Consider the following 17,527-nt stretch of genomic DNA (forward strand, 5'->3'; position numbering starts at 1 on the left):
TAATCTTCTCAGAGGACTTTAACTCAACAGTTGGCCAGATTCTGAAGTATGGAGCAGCACCACTGGGAAGGAAGGAGTGGGCAAGACCAATTCCAATGGCATCCTTCTACTCAGCAAATGTGCAAAGCACGACCTTGTGATCACAAACACAATCTTCAGAGAAAGCAATAAGTACAATACAAATTGGCAACACCCTCGCTCAAAACAATGGCACCTCCTAGACTATGTCATTGTAAGAACACAGGATCTAAGAGATGTACAAAATTTCCCATGTCATGAGAGGAGCCGACGATTGCTGGACTGACCACCGCCTGGTGAGGTCAGTTATGTCCATCAGGATTGCACTGAAACATAGAAATAAATCCAAATCACACAGATGGCAATACAACATCCAAAGACTTCAATCCTTCGTGCACCAAGAGAACTTCCAACCACGCCTCAGTGAAAAACAGACCATATGCACACCTGAAAATGACAACGCAAGTGTTGAAGAAGACTGGGAAGCCCTAAAAGAGACCATCCATGAGGCCAGAGAGGAATCCATCGGCTTTGCTACCTGCCGCCATCAGGACTGGTTTGACAACAACAACATTGAGATTACAGCCAGTGGTGAGCTGGAGCCAGTTTGGACTGGTTCACTAGAACCGGTTGTTAAATTTAGAAGCCCTTTTAGAACCGGCTGTTCCGCGAGAGACAACCTGTTATAAAAGAGCTTCTAAATTTAACCAGCCAAAAGTGGCACCTTAGGTGCCGATTCTATGGGTGCTCCAGCCTTGGAGCACCCAAGGGGAAAATTTGGTGGGTGCAGAGCACCCACTGGCAGCACCCACCTGCCCCACCCCCAGCACCAGCTCACCTCCGCTCCACCTCCGCCTCCTCCCCTGAATGTGCCGCCCCATTCTGTTTCTCTGCCCCCCCAGGCTTCCCACGAATCAGCTGTTCACGCAGGAAGCTGGGGCAGGCTGACGAGCAGGCCGCAGCTTCCCGCTCAGGCCCAGGGAGGCGGAGGTGAGCTGGGGTGGGGGAGCGTGAGGAGCGCCGTCCGCGCTGCAGCAGGTAACCTGGGGGGGTGCGGCACGCAGGAGAACTGCTCCCTGCACCAGATCCCCTCTGCCACTCTCGGCCTGAGTGGGAAGCCACTGCCTGCTTCTCAGCTCTTCCTAGCTTCCCGCCGAACAGCTGATTCGTGGGAAGTCAGTGGGGGGTGAAGAAGAAGAGCGGGTCGGTGCGTTCAGGGGAGGAGGTGGAGCGGAGGTGAGGTGAGCTGAGACTGGGTGCGGGGCAGGTAGCTGCTGGTGGGTGCTCTGCACCCACCAAATTTTCCCTGTGGGTGCTCCAGCCCTGGAGCACCCAGGGAGTCGGCGCCTAAGGTGGCACTTTTAACGTGATCCGAGTGGGAGCGGCCCCTCCCCCTGCTACCCCCCATAGCTACGCTCTCCTGCCCCTAGGAGCCATAGGGACCTGCCGGATGCTTCCTGGGAGCTGCCCCAGGTAAGCACCTCCGGGACTCCTCACCTCGCCCCCTGGCAGGTGCCTCTGGCTCTTAGGGTGGGGTGGGCACCCACTAAAGTGGCCCACGAGACTATCCTGCCCAGTTCTGGGGGCAGTCATGGGACAGGGGAGGGGGGTGGATGGGGTAGGAGTCCCGGGGCATGGGGGTGGACAATGACCCCCTCGTGGGGTGAGGAGGGAACCTGTTAAGATTTTGGTAGCTTATCACTGATTACAGACCTTTTGGACGAGAAGAAAAAAGCTTTCTGTGACTGGCAAAACCAAGCAAAAGCAGAGCTCTTTCCATCAGCTCGAAGCTGAAGTTCAAAGGAGAATATCAGAAATCAAAAACGAATTATGGGAGGACAAAGCAAAAAAAATCCAAACATTCGCTGACAGACATGATATGCAGAGTTTTTTTTGTGAGACAAAGACCCTGTATGGACCAAGCTTATGTGGTCTCATACCGCTGAGATCCGAAGATGATAGTACCCTTCTTAAAGATAACAAATCCATCAAAAAGCTTTGAAGGAACACTATCTAAAGTTTCTAAATCGAGAATTGACTGTGATTTACAACACCATCGACTCCATCCTTCATTACCCAATCTGGGAAACTCTTGCCAACCCTCCAACACCTGAGGAGGTCTGCAAATCAATTAAACAAATGAAGAACAATAAAGCACCAGGTCCTGATGGCATACCAGCTGACGTACTGAAAGTCAGGGGAGAAAAATTGACAAACAAGCTTCATTTGCTGCTCTTCAAAATCTGGTGCACTGAAGAAATCCCTGCTGACTTACATAATGCTAACATAATCACCATTTTCAAAAAGGGAGACAGGGCTGACTGTGGCAACTATCAAGGCATTGCTCTACTCTCCATCTCTGAGAAGTTTCTTACTAGAATCTTACTGATTTGCCTCTTCCCTCTTGCAGAGGAAGTACTTCCAGAGTCCCAGTGCATCTTCAGATCATCATGAGGCACCACTGACATGATTTTTGCAGCCAGACAGATCCAGGAAAAGAGTCAACAACACCACCAGGAGCTGTATATGTCCTTTATTGATCAGACCAAAGCCTTCGACTCTGTCAACCATGAGGCTCTGTGGAAAATAATGTAAAGCTTGGCTGCCCAAGCAAATTTATTACCACTGTAAGACTTCTCCACAACCAGATGACTGCCTCCATCCTGGGAAGTGGCTCTAACTCTAAGCCCTTTGTCATCTGAACTGACATAAAACAAGGCTGTGTACTGGCACCCAACCTTTTCTCCATTTTCTTAGCAGCTACAAAAACATTAACCCAAGACAGTCTACCACAGGGCATTGGTATCCAATATCGGACTGATGGCAACCTTTTCAACCTTTCTCGTCTCCATGCCAGATCTAAAAAAATATTGGCAGCAATAACTGAACTCCAGTACACAGAAGATTGTGCTGTAATTGCACACTGAAAGGAGGATCTACAAACAGCCCTTAATTGCTTCTCTGATGCTTACAAAAGCCTAGGGCTAACTCTGAACATAGTCAAAACAAAAGTTCTCCCCCAGCCAGTTCCTGGTAATTCATCAGACCCAGCAAGGAAGATCTACAGTGACAAAGAAGAACTGGAAAATGTAGAATACTTTGCTATCTTGGCAGTCATTTCTCAGAGAAGGCAGACATAGATGTTGAGATTCAGCACAGAATCTGCTGCACCAACCTTGCCTTTGGCAGACGGTCTCTCCAGGTGTTCAACAATCACAACATAAAGCAGTTTTCAGAGTAGCAGCCGTGTTAGTCTGTATTCACAAAAAGAAAAGGAGTACTTGTGGCACCTTAGAGACTAACAAATTTATTTGAGCATAAGCTTTTGTGAGCTACAGCTCACTTCATCGGATGCATTCCATAAAGCATTCTATAAAACAGTGGTAATCCAAACTCTCCTCAACATTCCTGTGAGACTTGGGTGACCTATAGAAAACACCTGAAAAACCTGGAATGCAAACACCAGCACTTTCTTTCAAAGATCCTCAACATAAAGTGAGGATCATCTCACTAATGTCAGTGTCCTCACAAAGGCCATCATCTTCAGTGTTGAGGCCCTGATTATCCACTACCAAGTGAGGTGGAGCGGGTACTGTGTGCGCATGCCTGATATATGCTAACAAAAACAACTGCTGTATGCTCAACTACCAAAAGAGAAAGGAAATGGGGAGGCCAAGAGAAACACTTTAAAGACACCCTCAAGATAAATGTCAAGAGATATGGCATTGACACCACACTCTGGGAGACAGCAGCCCAGGATAGGGATAACTGGCAAAGACTTGTCAGAGAGGGAACGTCCACATTTGAGGAAAACTGTCTTGCCCTGGTCACAGAAAACCACCAGAAAAGAAAGGAAACTGTTATGAGGCAATTGTGGCCCAATCCTGTCTTCCAACACAACCTGCAACGTCTGCCAATGAGCCTGTGGCTCAAGGATCGGTCTCCTCAGTCACCAAAGGACCCATGAAAAACAAGCCCTGTGAAAGAAATCATCCTCAACACCGAGAGATCACCGATGATGAGTCAAAGAAAAATTACCTGTGCCTATATAGTAAACAGCATTTTATGGTTGCTTGCTCTCTTCCTAGATGAAAGCATGTGTGTCTATATTTTAGATGTAATTGTAGCTGTAAATTGAGCAGATAGTATATCCTCTCTCTAACTTTGAAAGATACACAATATAATATTAGGTAGGTAAGTAGGTAGGTAGATAGAATACAAAGAAGTGTTATTGTTGCTGTGTTGATCCCAATCATCACAAAACCAATGATATACCCGAGATGCATAAATGATATTTTCATTCTCTGGGCAGATGACCTAATCTTCCTCATAGATTTCCAACAACTTCAACAACCAGCATCAACCCATTAAACTCTCTCTAGAACATTCCCACACTTGCATCCTCTTCCTGGATATCGCAGTGAGCTTCAACAATGGAACCATACAGACATCTATATACAGGAAACCTGCAGATCACCACATCTACTTTTACTTATCCAGTAACCACCCCAAACACACCAAGACATTAGTTATCTACAGTCCGGCACTCAGATTACACAGAATATGCTCTGAGGAGAAACTTTGGTGTATAAACCTTAACACATTTAAAAGCTACTTCACCAAACTAAGACACTCCCTCAGAGAGGTTGATCGCATCATGGAATGGGCCACCCAAATACCCCAAGAGGACTTTTTTCAATATGGCAATAAACACTCCTCCAACCACACACCCCTAATTGTCACCTTCCTCCCCAAACTGGAACCCATACTGTATATCATTAAACAATTACAAGCCATAATTGATGGGGACCACATCCTGAATGAAATCTTTCCTGAACCCCCTCTTTTGGCCTTCAAGCAACCTCTCTGCCTCTCCAAGCTCATCATCAGAAATAAGTTCCCCATAGACCAGGACAAACCAACTTGAAGTGACATCAGACCCTGTCAGAACAATAGATGCAAAACCTGTAGACATATCTTCACTGCTACAATGTACAATACACTCCACAACACAACTTTCAAGACCCATGCTTCATACAAATACCCATGTGGTTTACCTCATTCAGTGCACTGAATGCCCCAGTCAAAACTATGTGGGTGAAACCAGACAATCACTATGCTTTCAAATGAACTCGCACAGAAAAATGATAAAAGACAAAGCAGCATATCACCTGTGGGTGAACACTTTTCAAAGAACAATCACTCTATATCTGACCTCTCAGTTCTTGATCTCAAAGGAAATCTGTACAACACTTTGAGAGATGAGTCTCGGAACTTAAATTCATAACTTTGCTAGACACTAAAAAACATGGACTGAATAGAAACACTGGCTTATTACAACAATGTATAATCCAGTAACCACTGTTCCACGTCCACAGTTTCCTTTTTTCCCTCTCCCTTCGTTTTCCATCTATTACTGGAAGGGTAATAATAATAGGCCTCAGATTTTCCTAGATGCGATAGCTGATGGATTCCTTCATCAAGTAGTTGCTGAACCGACTAGAGGGGATGCCATTTTAGATTTAATTTTGGTGAGTAGCGAGGACCTCATAGAAGAAATGGTTGTAGGGGACAATCTTGGCTCAAGTGATCATGAGCTAATTCAGTTCAAACTAAATGCAAGGATTAACAAAAATAAATCTGCAACTAGGATTTTTGATTTCAAAAGGGCTAACTTTCAAAAATTAAGGAAATTAGTTAGGGAAGTGGATTGGACTGAAGAACTTATGGATCTAAAGGTAGAGGAGGCCTGGGATTACTTTAAATCAAAGCTGCAGAAGCTATCGGAAGCCAGTTTCCCAAGAAAGGGGAAAAAATTCATAGGAAGGAGTTGTAGACCAAGCTGGATGAGCAAGCATCTTAGAGAGGTGATTAAGAAGAAGCAGAAAGCATACAGGGAGTGGAAGATGGGAGGGATCAGCAAGGAAAGCTACCTAATTGAGGTCAGAACATGTAGGGATAAAGTGAGACAGGCTAAAAGTCTAGTAGAGTTGGACTTTGCAAAGGGAATTAAAACTAATAGTAAAAGGTTCTATAGCCATATAAATAAGAAGAAAACTAAGAAAGAAGAAGTGGGGCCGCTTAACACTGAGGATGGAGTGGAGGTTAAAGATAATCTAGGCATGGCCCAATATCTAAACAAATACTTTGCCTCAGTCTTTAATAAGGCTAAAGAGGATCTTAGGGATAATGGTAGCCTGACAAATGGGAAGGAGGATATAGAGGTAGATATTACCATATCAGAGGTAGAAGCGAAACTGAAACAGCTTAATGGGACTAAATCGGGGGGCCCAGATAATCTTCATCCAAGAATATTAAAGGAATTGGCAGCTGAAATTGCAAGCCCATTAGCAAGAATTTTTAATGAATCTGTAAACTCAGGAATAGTACCGAATGATTGGAGAATTGCTAATATAGTTCCTATTTTTAAGAAAGGAAAAAAAAGTGATCCGGGTAACTACAGGCCAGTTAGTTTGACATCTATAGTATGCAAGGTCCTGGAAAAAATTTTGAAGGAGAAATTAGTTAAGGACATTGAAGTCAATGGTAAATGGGACAAAATACAACATGGTTTTACAAAAGGTAGATCGTGCCAAACCAACCTAATCTCCTTTTTTGAAAAAGTAACAGACTTTTTAGATAAAGGAAATGCAGTGGATCTAATTTACCTAGATTTCAGTAAGGTATTTGATACCGTGCCACATGGGGAATTATTAGTTAAATTGGAGAAGATAGGGATCAATATGAACATCAAAAGGTGGATAAGGAATTGGTTAAAGGGGAGACTGCAACGGGTCCTACTGAAAGGCGAACTGTCAGGTTGGAGGGAGGTTACCAGTGGAGTTCCTCAGGGATCGGTTTTGGGACCAATCTTATTTAATCTTTTTATTACTGACCTTGGCACAAAAAGTGGGAGTGTGCTAATAAAGTTTGCAGATGATACAAAGCTGGGAGGTATTGCCAATTCGGAGAAGGATCGGGATATTATACAGGAGGATCTGGATGACCTTGTAAACTGGAGTAATAGTAATCGGATGAAATTTAATAGTGAGAAGTGTAAGGTTATGCATTTAGGGATTAATAACAAGAATTTTAGCTATAAGTTGGGGACACATCAATTAGAAGTAACGGAAGAGGAGAAGAACCTTGGAGTATTGGTTGATCATAGGATGACTATGAGCTGCCAATGTGATATGGCTGTGAAAAAAGCTAATGCGGTTTTGGGATGCATCAGGAGAGGCATTTCCAGTAGGGATAAGGAGGTTTTAGTACCGTTATACAAGGCACTGGTGAGACCTCACCTAGAATACTGTGTGCAGTTCTGGTCTCCCATGTTTAAAAAGGATGAATTCAAACTGGAGCAGGTACAGAGAAGGGCTACTAGGATGATCCGAGGAATGGAAAACTTGTCTTATGAAAGGAGACTTAAGGAGCTTGGCTTGTTTAGCCTAACTAAAAGAAGATTGAGGGGAGATATGATTGCTCTCTATAAATATATCAGAGGGATAAATATAGGAGAGGGAGAGGAATTATTTCAGCTCAGCACTAATGTGGACACAAGAACAAATGGGTATAAACTGGCCACCAGGAAGTTTAGACATGAAATCAGACGAAGGTTTTTAACCATCAGAGGAGTGAAGTTTTGGAATAGCCTTCCAAGGGAAGCAGTGGGGGCAAAAGATCTATCTGGTTTTAAGATTCTACTCGATAAGTTTATGGAGGAGATGGTATGATGGGATAATGGGATTTTGGTAAGTAATTGATCTTTAAATATTCAGGGTAAATAGGCCAAATCCCCTGAGATGGGATATTAGATGGATGGGATCTGAGTTACTATAGAAAATTCTTTCTGGGTATCTGGCTGGTGAATCTTGCCCATATGCTCAGGGTTTAGCTGATTGCCATATTTGGGGTCGGGAAGGAATTTTCCTCCAGGGCAGATTGGAGAGGCCCTGGAGGTTTTTCGCCTTCCTCTGTAGCATGGGGCATGGTTGACTTGAGGGAAGCTTCTCTGCTCCTTGAAGTCTTTGAACCATGATTTAAGGACTTCAATAGCTCAGACATGGATGAGGTTTTTCATAGGAATGGGTGAGTGAGATTCTGTGGCCTGCGCTGTGCAGGAGGTCGGACTAGATGATCAGAATGGTCCCTTCTGACGTTAGTATCTATGAATCTATGAACTGGGCATTTCACCTTGAATGGTCCCTTGAAATATGTGTTAAATACTTATGCTAAACAATCTGTTCTGCTTTGTATTTAGCTGTGACACTCTGAGTATGTTTTGCAGACCTGAAGAACTCTGTTTAAACTTGAAAGCTTTTTTGTCTCATCATCAGAAGTTGGTCCTGTGAAAAATATTACCTCACCCACCTTGATTCTAGTATATAAAGAAGCCAAGCAAGTTTGTTAGTGTAGGAGCAATAGGATGTAAATTTATAACTCAACTTTTATACCATAGATTTATAAAACTTCTTGGAAACTGCCATTTTAAATTTCTGGACTGGGACTATCTTTAGCATAAGGAATTTAGGATATACTTCTTGTTCATAGGAGTCATATGCAACACAAAACTATTGCATTCCACTCTTCACAATTCAAAATGTAGTTATGTTTCAGTAAACCATGTCAGTTATCTCAGAGATTTAATCAGCAAAAGCTATGACAAACAGATGCATAACAGATTTTCAGGAAATTTAGATTTCATTCTTTTTTGGCCTTTCATATTTATCATAAACACTCCACTGCAAAAACCTTAATGCATTTTCTCAATACTATTTCTAATACAGTTTCATATTAGTAACAAGAAACAAACTTTTCAAAAATGGATTAAAACAATTCAATTTCTGTCTTGTGTTTTCAATAAGCAGAATTTTTTAAAAGTTACTGAAGTCAAATTGAGTTTCAAATAGTATGTTACCTTCTCCCCACATAATTAAAATTAAAGACTTACATTAACATTGATCTCACATTTTGAGCCAGTCCATCCTGTTTCGCAGGAGCATTGATACCCACCAACAAAGTCTATACATCTGAAACACAAAATACAATTGTAAAGATCATCATTCATAGTTCTAACTCCAGCATCAACCATAACATTCTATTGTAGCCACATATTTACTAATCACGTGGGAATCTGATCAAACTCCTGCTGAATCATTAGGATTTTTTCTATTAACCTTAATGGGCTTTGGAGGAGGTATATTATGCATGCTGACGGATTTTTAAAGGGCAGATATGCTGCTAATAAAAGAAAGACTTCTCATTTTAACCTGTTGGTATGTTATAACTGAAGAGTTGCTTTTAAGTGTATTAAAGTCTAATTAATCCACATTTATTGAAAATCGCTTATGCTAATGAACACAAATGGAAGAAGAACTGAGATAATATACCAGTATATTACATTATCTTAAACAGGCAACATCTGTCATCCTTAACTGTGCTTGTACTCCTACTTTATGGAAAGAGCATAATTAAAACTATCTTTATCAACCTTCCCTTGTCAGTAAATCTTAAATATTGCAAGTTAAGTACATTTTCTTGGAGATAATAATAGTAAAATAAAAATAGGCACCTTCCATGAAGACAAGGCTCAGGCAAACATTCGTTAACATCAGTCTCACAGTTTATTCCAATAAAGCCTCGCTTACAGTGACATTTATAGAAGTTTATATCATCAATGCAACTTCCATCATTGAGACAGGGTGCTGATATACATTCATCTACGTTTACTTCACATCTGTTGCCTGAGTAAAAACAGAACAGTGATGACTTTAACTTTCAACTGTAAACAACAACAAACAAAAACACTCCAAACCCAATCAAAATAATTAAGGTTTACTTCTTTATATTAGACATTCTAAATGTACATTGTACATTTTCCAGTGTTGTTCATGTACTACCTTATTGTATTCTCATGTATAGATTATTCCAATATGATATTCTTTATTGATGTGCAAGAAGAATATGTAGATTACAATATATTCCACAGGTAGCATCTGTAGTTTTGTTATGACATAAAGTGACTTGGTTAGAAGGATAAATTGCAGACAGACTGAGTACATATAGAGGCACTGGGATAATCATGAGGACAATTTTATGGTTTAATGGGAAGAAGAATTGATGTACCTGTATGTATTTTTGGTGTCACTGGGCTGAATGGTAAAAGCAGTAGGTGCTGCAGGTTAACACAGGTGTGCTTGTGATATGAGGACATCTAGGGATTAGTTGAGGAGAGTAAAAGAACTGTGATTGTAATATGAGATGTGGGTGATATGAAATCCCAATGTGAGTTATCAAAGCAAAGAAGTGCATATGTACCTTGAAGTTCCAGTCTGCATCATATCAATACAGAATTGTGTAAGTTGTGTAAGTAGCAGGGCTCACACACCACTAGGGGTCAAGGATCTTCCAAACCCCAGGTAACATGTGGAGTAGGGAAAGGGGCTTAAACCACCCCAGAAGGGCAAGCCCCCCTAGACCCTAGATCACATGAGCAGGGGCAGGAATGCGGGAGTTACATTCCCATAGATCCTGGCACACACACAGGATAGGAATGTGGGGCTGATAGGAGCCCCTGCACCAAGCATTTCGAATGGTGCTGCTCACACCAGGAGAATTCAAGTCTTTGACTAATAACATTGTAATCTGATATTCCCCAAAAGGACTAGTGGATGGCATGCACTCTGTTGGTGTAACTCTGAGCATCTGAGACCAGGATGTGATGATCTCAGCCTTGGTTTGATCTCTATTGTGAGCAAAAAAATGTTGCCAGAACATGTGAACTTTAAAAAAAGCCACCAAATGCATCCGATGAAGTGAGCTATAGCTCATGAAAGCTTATGCTCAAATAAATTTGTTAGTCTCTAAGGTGCCACAAGTACTCCTTTTCTTTTTGCGAATACAGACTAACACGGCTGCTACTCTGAAACCTGTCATTAAAAAAAGGTGTTTTTCGGTGGGGGCTCTATCTCATAAACCCCTTGTTCAAATGTCATAGAATCATAGGATATCAGGTTTGGAAGGGACCTCAGGAGATCATCTAGTTCAACCTCCTGCTCAAAGCAGGACCAATCCCCAGGACCAATTTTCCCTGGATCCCTAAATGATTGAATTCACAACCCTGGGTTTAGCAGACCAACGTTCAAACCACTGAGCTATCCCTCCCCCCAGATGCTTCGGGGGTGGGAGAAAAAAAAAGAAGCCAGAAGTCTACTCAGAAGTCACCTACTACAGGACTGGCCCAACAAAGAAAATAACAGAACGCCACTAGCCATCACCTTCAGCCCCCAGCTAAACCTCTCCAGCGCATCATCAACAATCTACAACCTATCCTGAAAAATGATCCCTCACCCTCACAGATCTTGGGAGACAGACCAGTCCTCACTTACAGACAGCCCCCCAGCCTGAAGCAAATACTCTCCAGCAACCACACACCACACAACAAAAACACTAACCCAGAAACCTATCCTTGCAACAAAGCCTGATGCAAACTCTGTCCACATATTTATTCAAGTGACACAATCATAGGACCTAATCACATTAGCCATGCAATCAGGGGCTAGTTCACCTGCACATTTGGGGGGAGGGATAGTTCAGTGGTTTGAGCATTGGCCTGCCACATCTAGGGTTGTGAGTTCAGTCCTTGAGGGAGCCATTTAGGGATTCAATGAAGTGGGCTGTAGCCCACAAAAGCTTATGCTCTAATAAATTTGTTAGTCTCCAAGGTGCCACAAGTACTCCTTTTCTTTTTGCGGATACAGACTAACATGGCTGCTACGCTGAAACTTTTCTTTTTGTAGTTTTCTTGCAAATAAATCCTACACATCTTCTAATCAACTATCTCAACATACTTAATGAAATATTGATTAATTCAGCACCAGAATATACCTGGGAGGTAGACAGTATTATCCTCATTTTACAGAATGGGGAAAATGAGGTGCAGAAAGAATTAGTAAGTTACAAAAGGGACATAAAGGAAGACCACACCAGAAGTAAAAACCAAGACCTCTTGATTCTCAGTTTTGCGCTTTAGCCACAAGAACATTGTTCTCTTCTCTGATGATGCCTCCACCCAAGTATTTCAATCAGATCATTAGATTTAAAATACTAACGACGGGCATATGTGCACAGGTGCTTGTGGATGAGAAGTTTCTCAATTAAAATCTTGTTTCCCATTGCAACACATACAAAATATTTGGAGCTGTGTGAAATGTTGGAACTGTCAGCAGAGTGGCCAAAGTATTTGTGCCAACCATATTTGTGATTCCATGCAATAAGAGAATGGAAACCATACCCTGTGAGCCTCATCTGAATAGATAAATATCTTCACTCTGTTCACTTTGCATGTATGTCTCAGCTCTCTCTCCTAGGCTTTGTCTGTCTTTGTCTGTCTTTGTACGTTGCACCACCTTTAGGACAGGGATTCTCTTCTTCTATATTTGCAAAGCACCTAGCACATTTTGGATGCTGCTCAACATAACTAATAAATAATTGATATCTTCACCAGAAATAATACTAATAATCACAACTAAATAACATAGCTTGAAGACTGATGAATTGAACACTCACAAATAACTACACATGATCAACCCAGAGTTTAAAATATCCACATGATTAGAAATACTGAAGAATTACTAATAATGGATACATCTGAAGATATTATTCTTTCAGCTTTCTGATTCAGACATAAGACATGGTCAATGCCTGAAGAAGCTTGCTATTTAGTAAACAACATCCTGTAAATGCTAAGCTGGACAGATATAGGCTTATGTAAATGTGTTTGTATATATAAAAATCATACATAAAAGCTTCCACTTCCAGGTGCCTTTGGCACATATTGCAAATTCAAACACTGATGCAAAGGAGAGTAAAATTAATTTCCCAAAGCCAGGAAAGAAATCAAGAATACAAAATCTCAGCCCTCAAGCCTTAAGCTTCAGCACACAAATCCCAGTACTCGATGCAATCCTGTCCTTCCTCCCTCAAACCTGGGAAAACATAAGTTTTGCAGTGTGACCTGAAGCTCACCAGATTTAAAATATTTCAGATGAAGGGGGAGGGGGGAAAAGTCCAAGTACAGGTCCAGTAACTCCCACCCCCTTTTATACAAGAAAGTACCAATTCAAGTGCAACACTAATTGGAGCTGTGTCAATATCACATAGCAAAAGAGGCAGTCTGCCAACTAGGTATGTCCCATGCTATTTAGAGCTTTACAGGTCAAAACCAGCATTAACTGCATTTTGAAACCAACAGTCATGGAAATCCTGGAACATTGGTGTCATCGTCATAGATTGTTTCTCCAAAACCTCATGCAAGACCTGGTGTTGTCACATATGACATAGAATCATAGGACTGGAAGGGACATTGACAGGTCTTTTAGTCCAGTTTCCTGCACTCAAGGCAGGACTAGACCATCCCTGGCAGGTATTTGTCCAACCTGCTCTTAAAAAATCTACAATGACAGAGATTCCACAACCTCCTTAGGAAATTTATTCCACTGCTTAATCACCGAGAGTTAAGAAGTTTTTCCTAATGTCCAACCTAAACTGCCCTTGCTGAAATTTAAGCCATTGCTTCTTGTTGTATCCTCAGAGGTTAAAGAGATCAATTTTTCTCCCTCCTCCTTACAATAACCTTTTATGTACTTGAAAACTGTTATCACTTGTCTCCACACTAAACAAACCCAATTTATCTCAATCTTCCCTCATTGGTCATGTTTTTTAGACCTTTAATCATTTCTGCTGCTCTTCTCTGCACATTCTCCAATTTGTCCATATCTTTCATAGATTCATAGATATTAAGGTCAGAAGGGACCATTATGATAATCTAGTCTGACCTCCTGCACAATGCAGGCCACAGAATCTCATCCACTCACTCCTGCGATAAACCTCTCACCTATGTCTGAGCTATTGAAGTCCTCAAATCATGGTTTAAAGACTTCAAGGTGCAGATAATCCTCCAGGAAGTGACCCGTGCCCCATGCTACGGAGGAAGGCGAAAAACCCCAGGGCCTCTGCTAATCTGCCCTGGAGGAAAATTCCTTCCCGACCCCAAATATGGCAATCAGCTAAACCCTGAGCATATGGGCAAGATTCACCAGCCAGATACCCAGGAAAGAATTCTCTGTAGTAACTCAGATCCCACCCCATCTAACATCCCATCACAGGCCATTCCTGCAATATGACACCAGAATTGGACATAATATTCCATTTGAGGCCTAATAAGTGTGGAGTAGAGTGGAACAATTACTCTGTGTCTTGCTTACACTCCTGCTAATATATCCCAGAATGCTGTTTACTTTTTTTGCAACAGAGTTACACTGTTGATTCATATTTAGCTTGTGATATACTGTGACACCCATATCCCTATCTTCATACTGCTTCCTAGGCAGTCATTTCTCATTTTGTATGTGCGCAACTGATTGTTCCTTCCTACGTGAAGTACTTTGCATTTATCCTTATTGAATTTCATCCTATTTACCTCAGACCATTTCTCCAGTTTGTCTAGACCATTTTGAATTTTAATCCTATCATCCAAAGCACATGCAACTCCTGCTGGCTTGGTACTGTCTGCAAACTTTATCAGTGTACTCTCAATGCCATTATCTAAATCATTGATGAAGATATTGAACAGAAGCAGACCCAGAACTAATCCCTGTGTTACCCCATTCCATATGCCCTTCCAGCTTGACTGTGAACCACTGATAACTACTCTCTGGGAACAGTTTTCCAACCACTTATACATCCACCTTATAATAGCTCGATTTAGCTTTTATGTCCCTAGTTTGTTTATGAGAAGGTCATGTGGGAGAGTATCAAAAGCTTTACCAAAGTCAAGATATACCAAATCTACCACTTCCTCCCTATCCACAAGGCTTGTTACCTTAGGATGTCTAATAGTTCCTCGGAGTACAGGATGTTGACTGGGGGCATTGCATCAGGCAATATGTTGAAGTGTTTGCCTAAGCTCTCCACATTCACATTTGGAATCATACATCAGCTTCCAGTTGTTCATATTGTCACTCCAGCTCAATTCAGAATATATCAGTATTTTTGTTTGAGGTCGGTGCCTGGAAGTAATTGTCCTGAAGCAACCGGGTTCTCCCAAATCATCAGCATTCCCCGAAACTTTTTACCTTGTAGCCTTCCACTGCGGTGTTTTAGGGTGAGAAATTTTCAGAGTCAAAGCTCTTTCTGGACCTCTGCCTCTTGTTGGTGAAATGTGTCTATGCAGTGGATGTCTTTTCTCTCCTTTTTTACTGAAGGCCTCTTGCCTCACTGATGATGATACAATCTGCCTAAGGCAGTATAGCAACAGTGTGGGAATTGGTTTCAAAGTCCCTTGATAATTCTAAAGGATTGATTGAGTTCAATATCGATTTTAATAGCCAACAAGTTTAAAACAAACAAAAGGAAGTATTTCTTCACACAACACACTGTCAACCTGTGGAACTCTTTGCCACAGGATGTTCTAAATGCCAAGACTATAACAGGGTTAAAAAAAGAATTAGATAAATAAATATTGACATTGGCTATTGTTGGAAGACAGGATACTGGACTATATGAACCTTTGGTCAGACCCAGTATGGACATTCTTATGTTCTTAGGTTGTGTGCATGGCTTGAACATGACCATACTCAGGCACAATAGTCCACAGTTGGGTAACACAGGGAGAAACTGTTTGCTCTAAATGTTTTGTGGTCAGCTCCCCATTTTGAGTTGGCCAGTTGCTGGAGTACACAATTCCTGGAGTTCACTTTCTTTTTTCAGCTTCTTGATGTGCTTTTTGAATGTCAGTGTTCAATCTGCCATGACCCAAAGGTACACTGGATGTTCATACTGCTCAAATACTATACCCTCTCTCAAGATATCTGGAGTTTTCATTTGAAAGGTGCACACTTTTGTCTTGCTAGGATTGGCATTCAGGAACCATGTATAATAGTATTTTCTAAGTATGCGCAGGGAGCTGGCTAGAGCTCAATAGTCACAAATAATTTAACTGGGTGGCAATACAAAGGTAATCTGCATAAATGAATATTTGCACGTTGGGGAATTCTAATTGGTTATTTGTGTAGATATTAAAGCCAGGGTGTTAACACTGAAGCTTGGGATAATCCAATCTGTTGAGTATGCCACTGATTTTCCTGACCATCGATCTCAACAAAGAAACATTGGTTCTGGAGCAGGGAAGAGATGACCTGGATCATCTTGTTCTTTCTCAGAATTCTTGCCAGTTTCAGTAGAAGTGCATGCTGATTTACAGTGTCATAAGCAGCCAACAGACCAACAAATACAGCCTCTGTAATTTTACATATTTCAAAGGCATCTTTCATGCATTGAGATAGGTCTTCAATTTGATCATAGTATAAACATCCTGGTTGGAAATCATCTTGTAATCAATTGGCTACCTTTCCACTACTGGTGCCATTATACCTACTATTGTTTGCTTATATAGCTTGTAGATTGAACAGAGTAAGGATTTTTGGTGGTAACTCTTGGTTGTCATGTTCCCATTGAAAAACTCTGAGTAAATTTAATTTAAGGTGTATCCCCATGTAGACTCATGATAATGAAGACAATTTTTCTTCTAATATTTACTTCCAATCCCTTTTATTATTGTTTTGTCATTCTAATCCTGCTGTTGGTAAAAATAATGGTGCTTATAGAAAACCTATTTTTTGATATTTGAGTACTCAGTGAAGAATAGAACCAAACACTACATTGTCTTGATGTTCTCATCCCTCTGTACTACAGACTCTTCAACTCTGTGGAACTGAAATGTTTTAACTGATGTCATCATGAAAGAATAACTGAAACAATAACATAAATAGATATTTCATGAATACACTGTTAAACCAAAACTGAACAGAGGCACTGTTTCGCTACAGAGTACCTAAGTATCACAGAAACAAATCAAAAAGAAAATATATACAGTGCTTCAACATGAGGCTTTCTTGACCTGCTGCTATTAAGAGTTGTTTCAAGGGCACTGACAAAGCAGGAGCACTGCACAGTGCTATACCTCAAGCCTGTACTTAGCTTGCATAAACTCCAAAGCCTTTCTCTTAATTCAGTCTCTTTCTCATATCAAAATGGTGAAAATGTTTCTATAAGATCAAGTTTCTACTGGAGAGAACTTCAGAAGAAAAGTTTTTGACTATCCCAGGACATGTAAATCAAGATTATGTAGTTCTAAGCAAATTTTGGTGAGTATATAATGTTGTTCTCCCTTTACCTAATTAGATGTAATGTAATTTGCCATGTTTGCATTCTTGATCTCTTCAGCACTGATGATAACCACTAGTACTAGCTCCCTCTTCAAGACAATAAGCCTGTTCCTGCAAGAACTCTCATTAAAGTTTAAATGAAGTGTCTTAATTAGGGGAAGTTTTAATGTACTGAATTGCATTCATGTGCCCTTTACTGTAACATGAGGGTCTTGCTGAAATAACAGGTATTGTGTTTTGTTTCATTGGTTTTGCTTTGGGTTGCTTTTTTCCTAGTCTTAGCT

General features: G+C 41.2%; 1 protein-coding gene across 1 annotated transcript in view; it reads right to left on the minus strand.

The window, feature by feature from the left end:
• Window positions 1-17,527, minus strand: part of LOC119852955 (protein eyes shut homolog) — an 89,403-nt gene that overhangs the window by 12,480 nt on the left and 59,396 nt on the right. The window contains exons 5-6 of the mRNA XM_038395186.2: window positions 9,590-9,761; window positions 8,969-9,047 (exon numbers count right to left, since the gene is read on the minus strand). Of these exons, the coding sequence (XP_038251114.2) occupies window positions 8,969-9,047; window positions 9,590-9,761 (251 nt within the window). The remainder of the gene's footprint in view (window positions 1-8,968; window positions 9,048-9,589; window positions 9,762-17,527) is intronic.

The sequence above is a fragment of the Dermochelys coriacea genome, chromosome 3 (genome assembly GCF_009764565.3).
Source record: "Dermochelys coriacea isolate rDerCor1 chromosome 3, rDerCor1.pri.v4, whole genome shotgun sequence".
Taxonomy (NCBI): Eukaryota; Metazoa; Chordata; order Testudines; family Dermochelyidae; genus Dermochelys; species Dermochelys coriacea.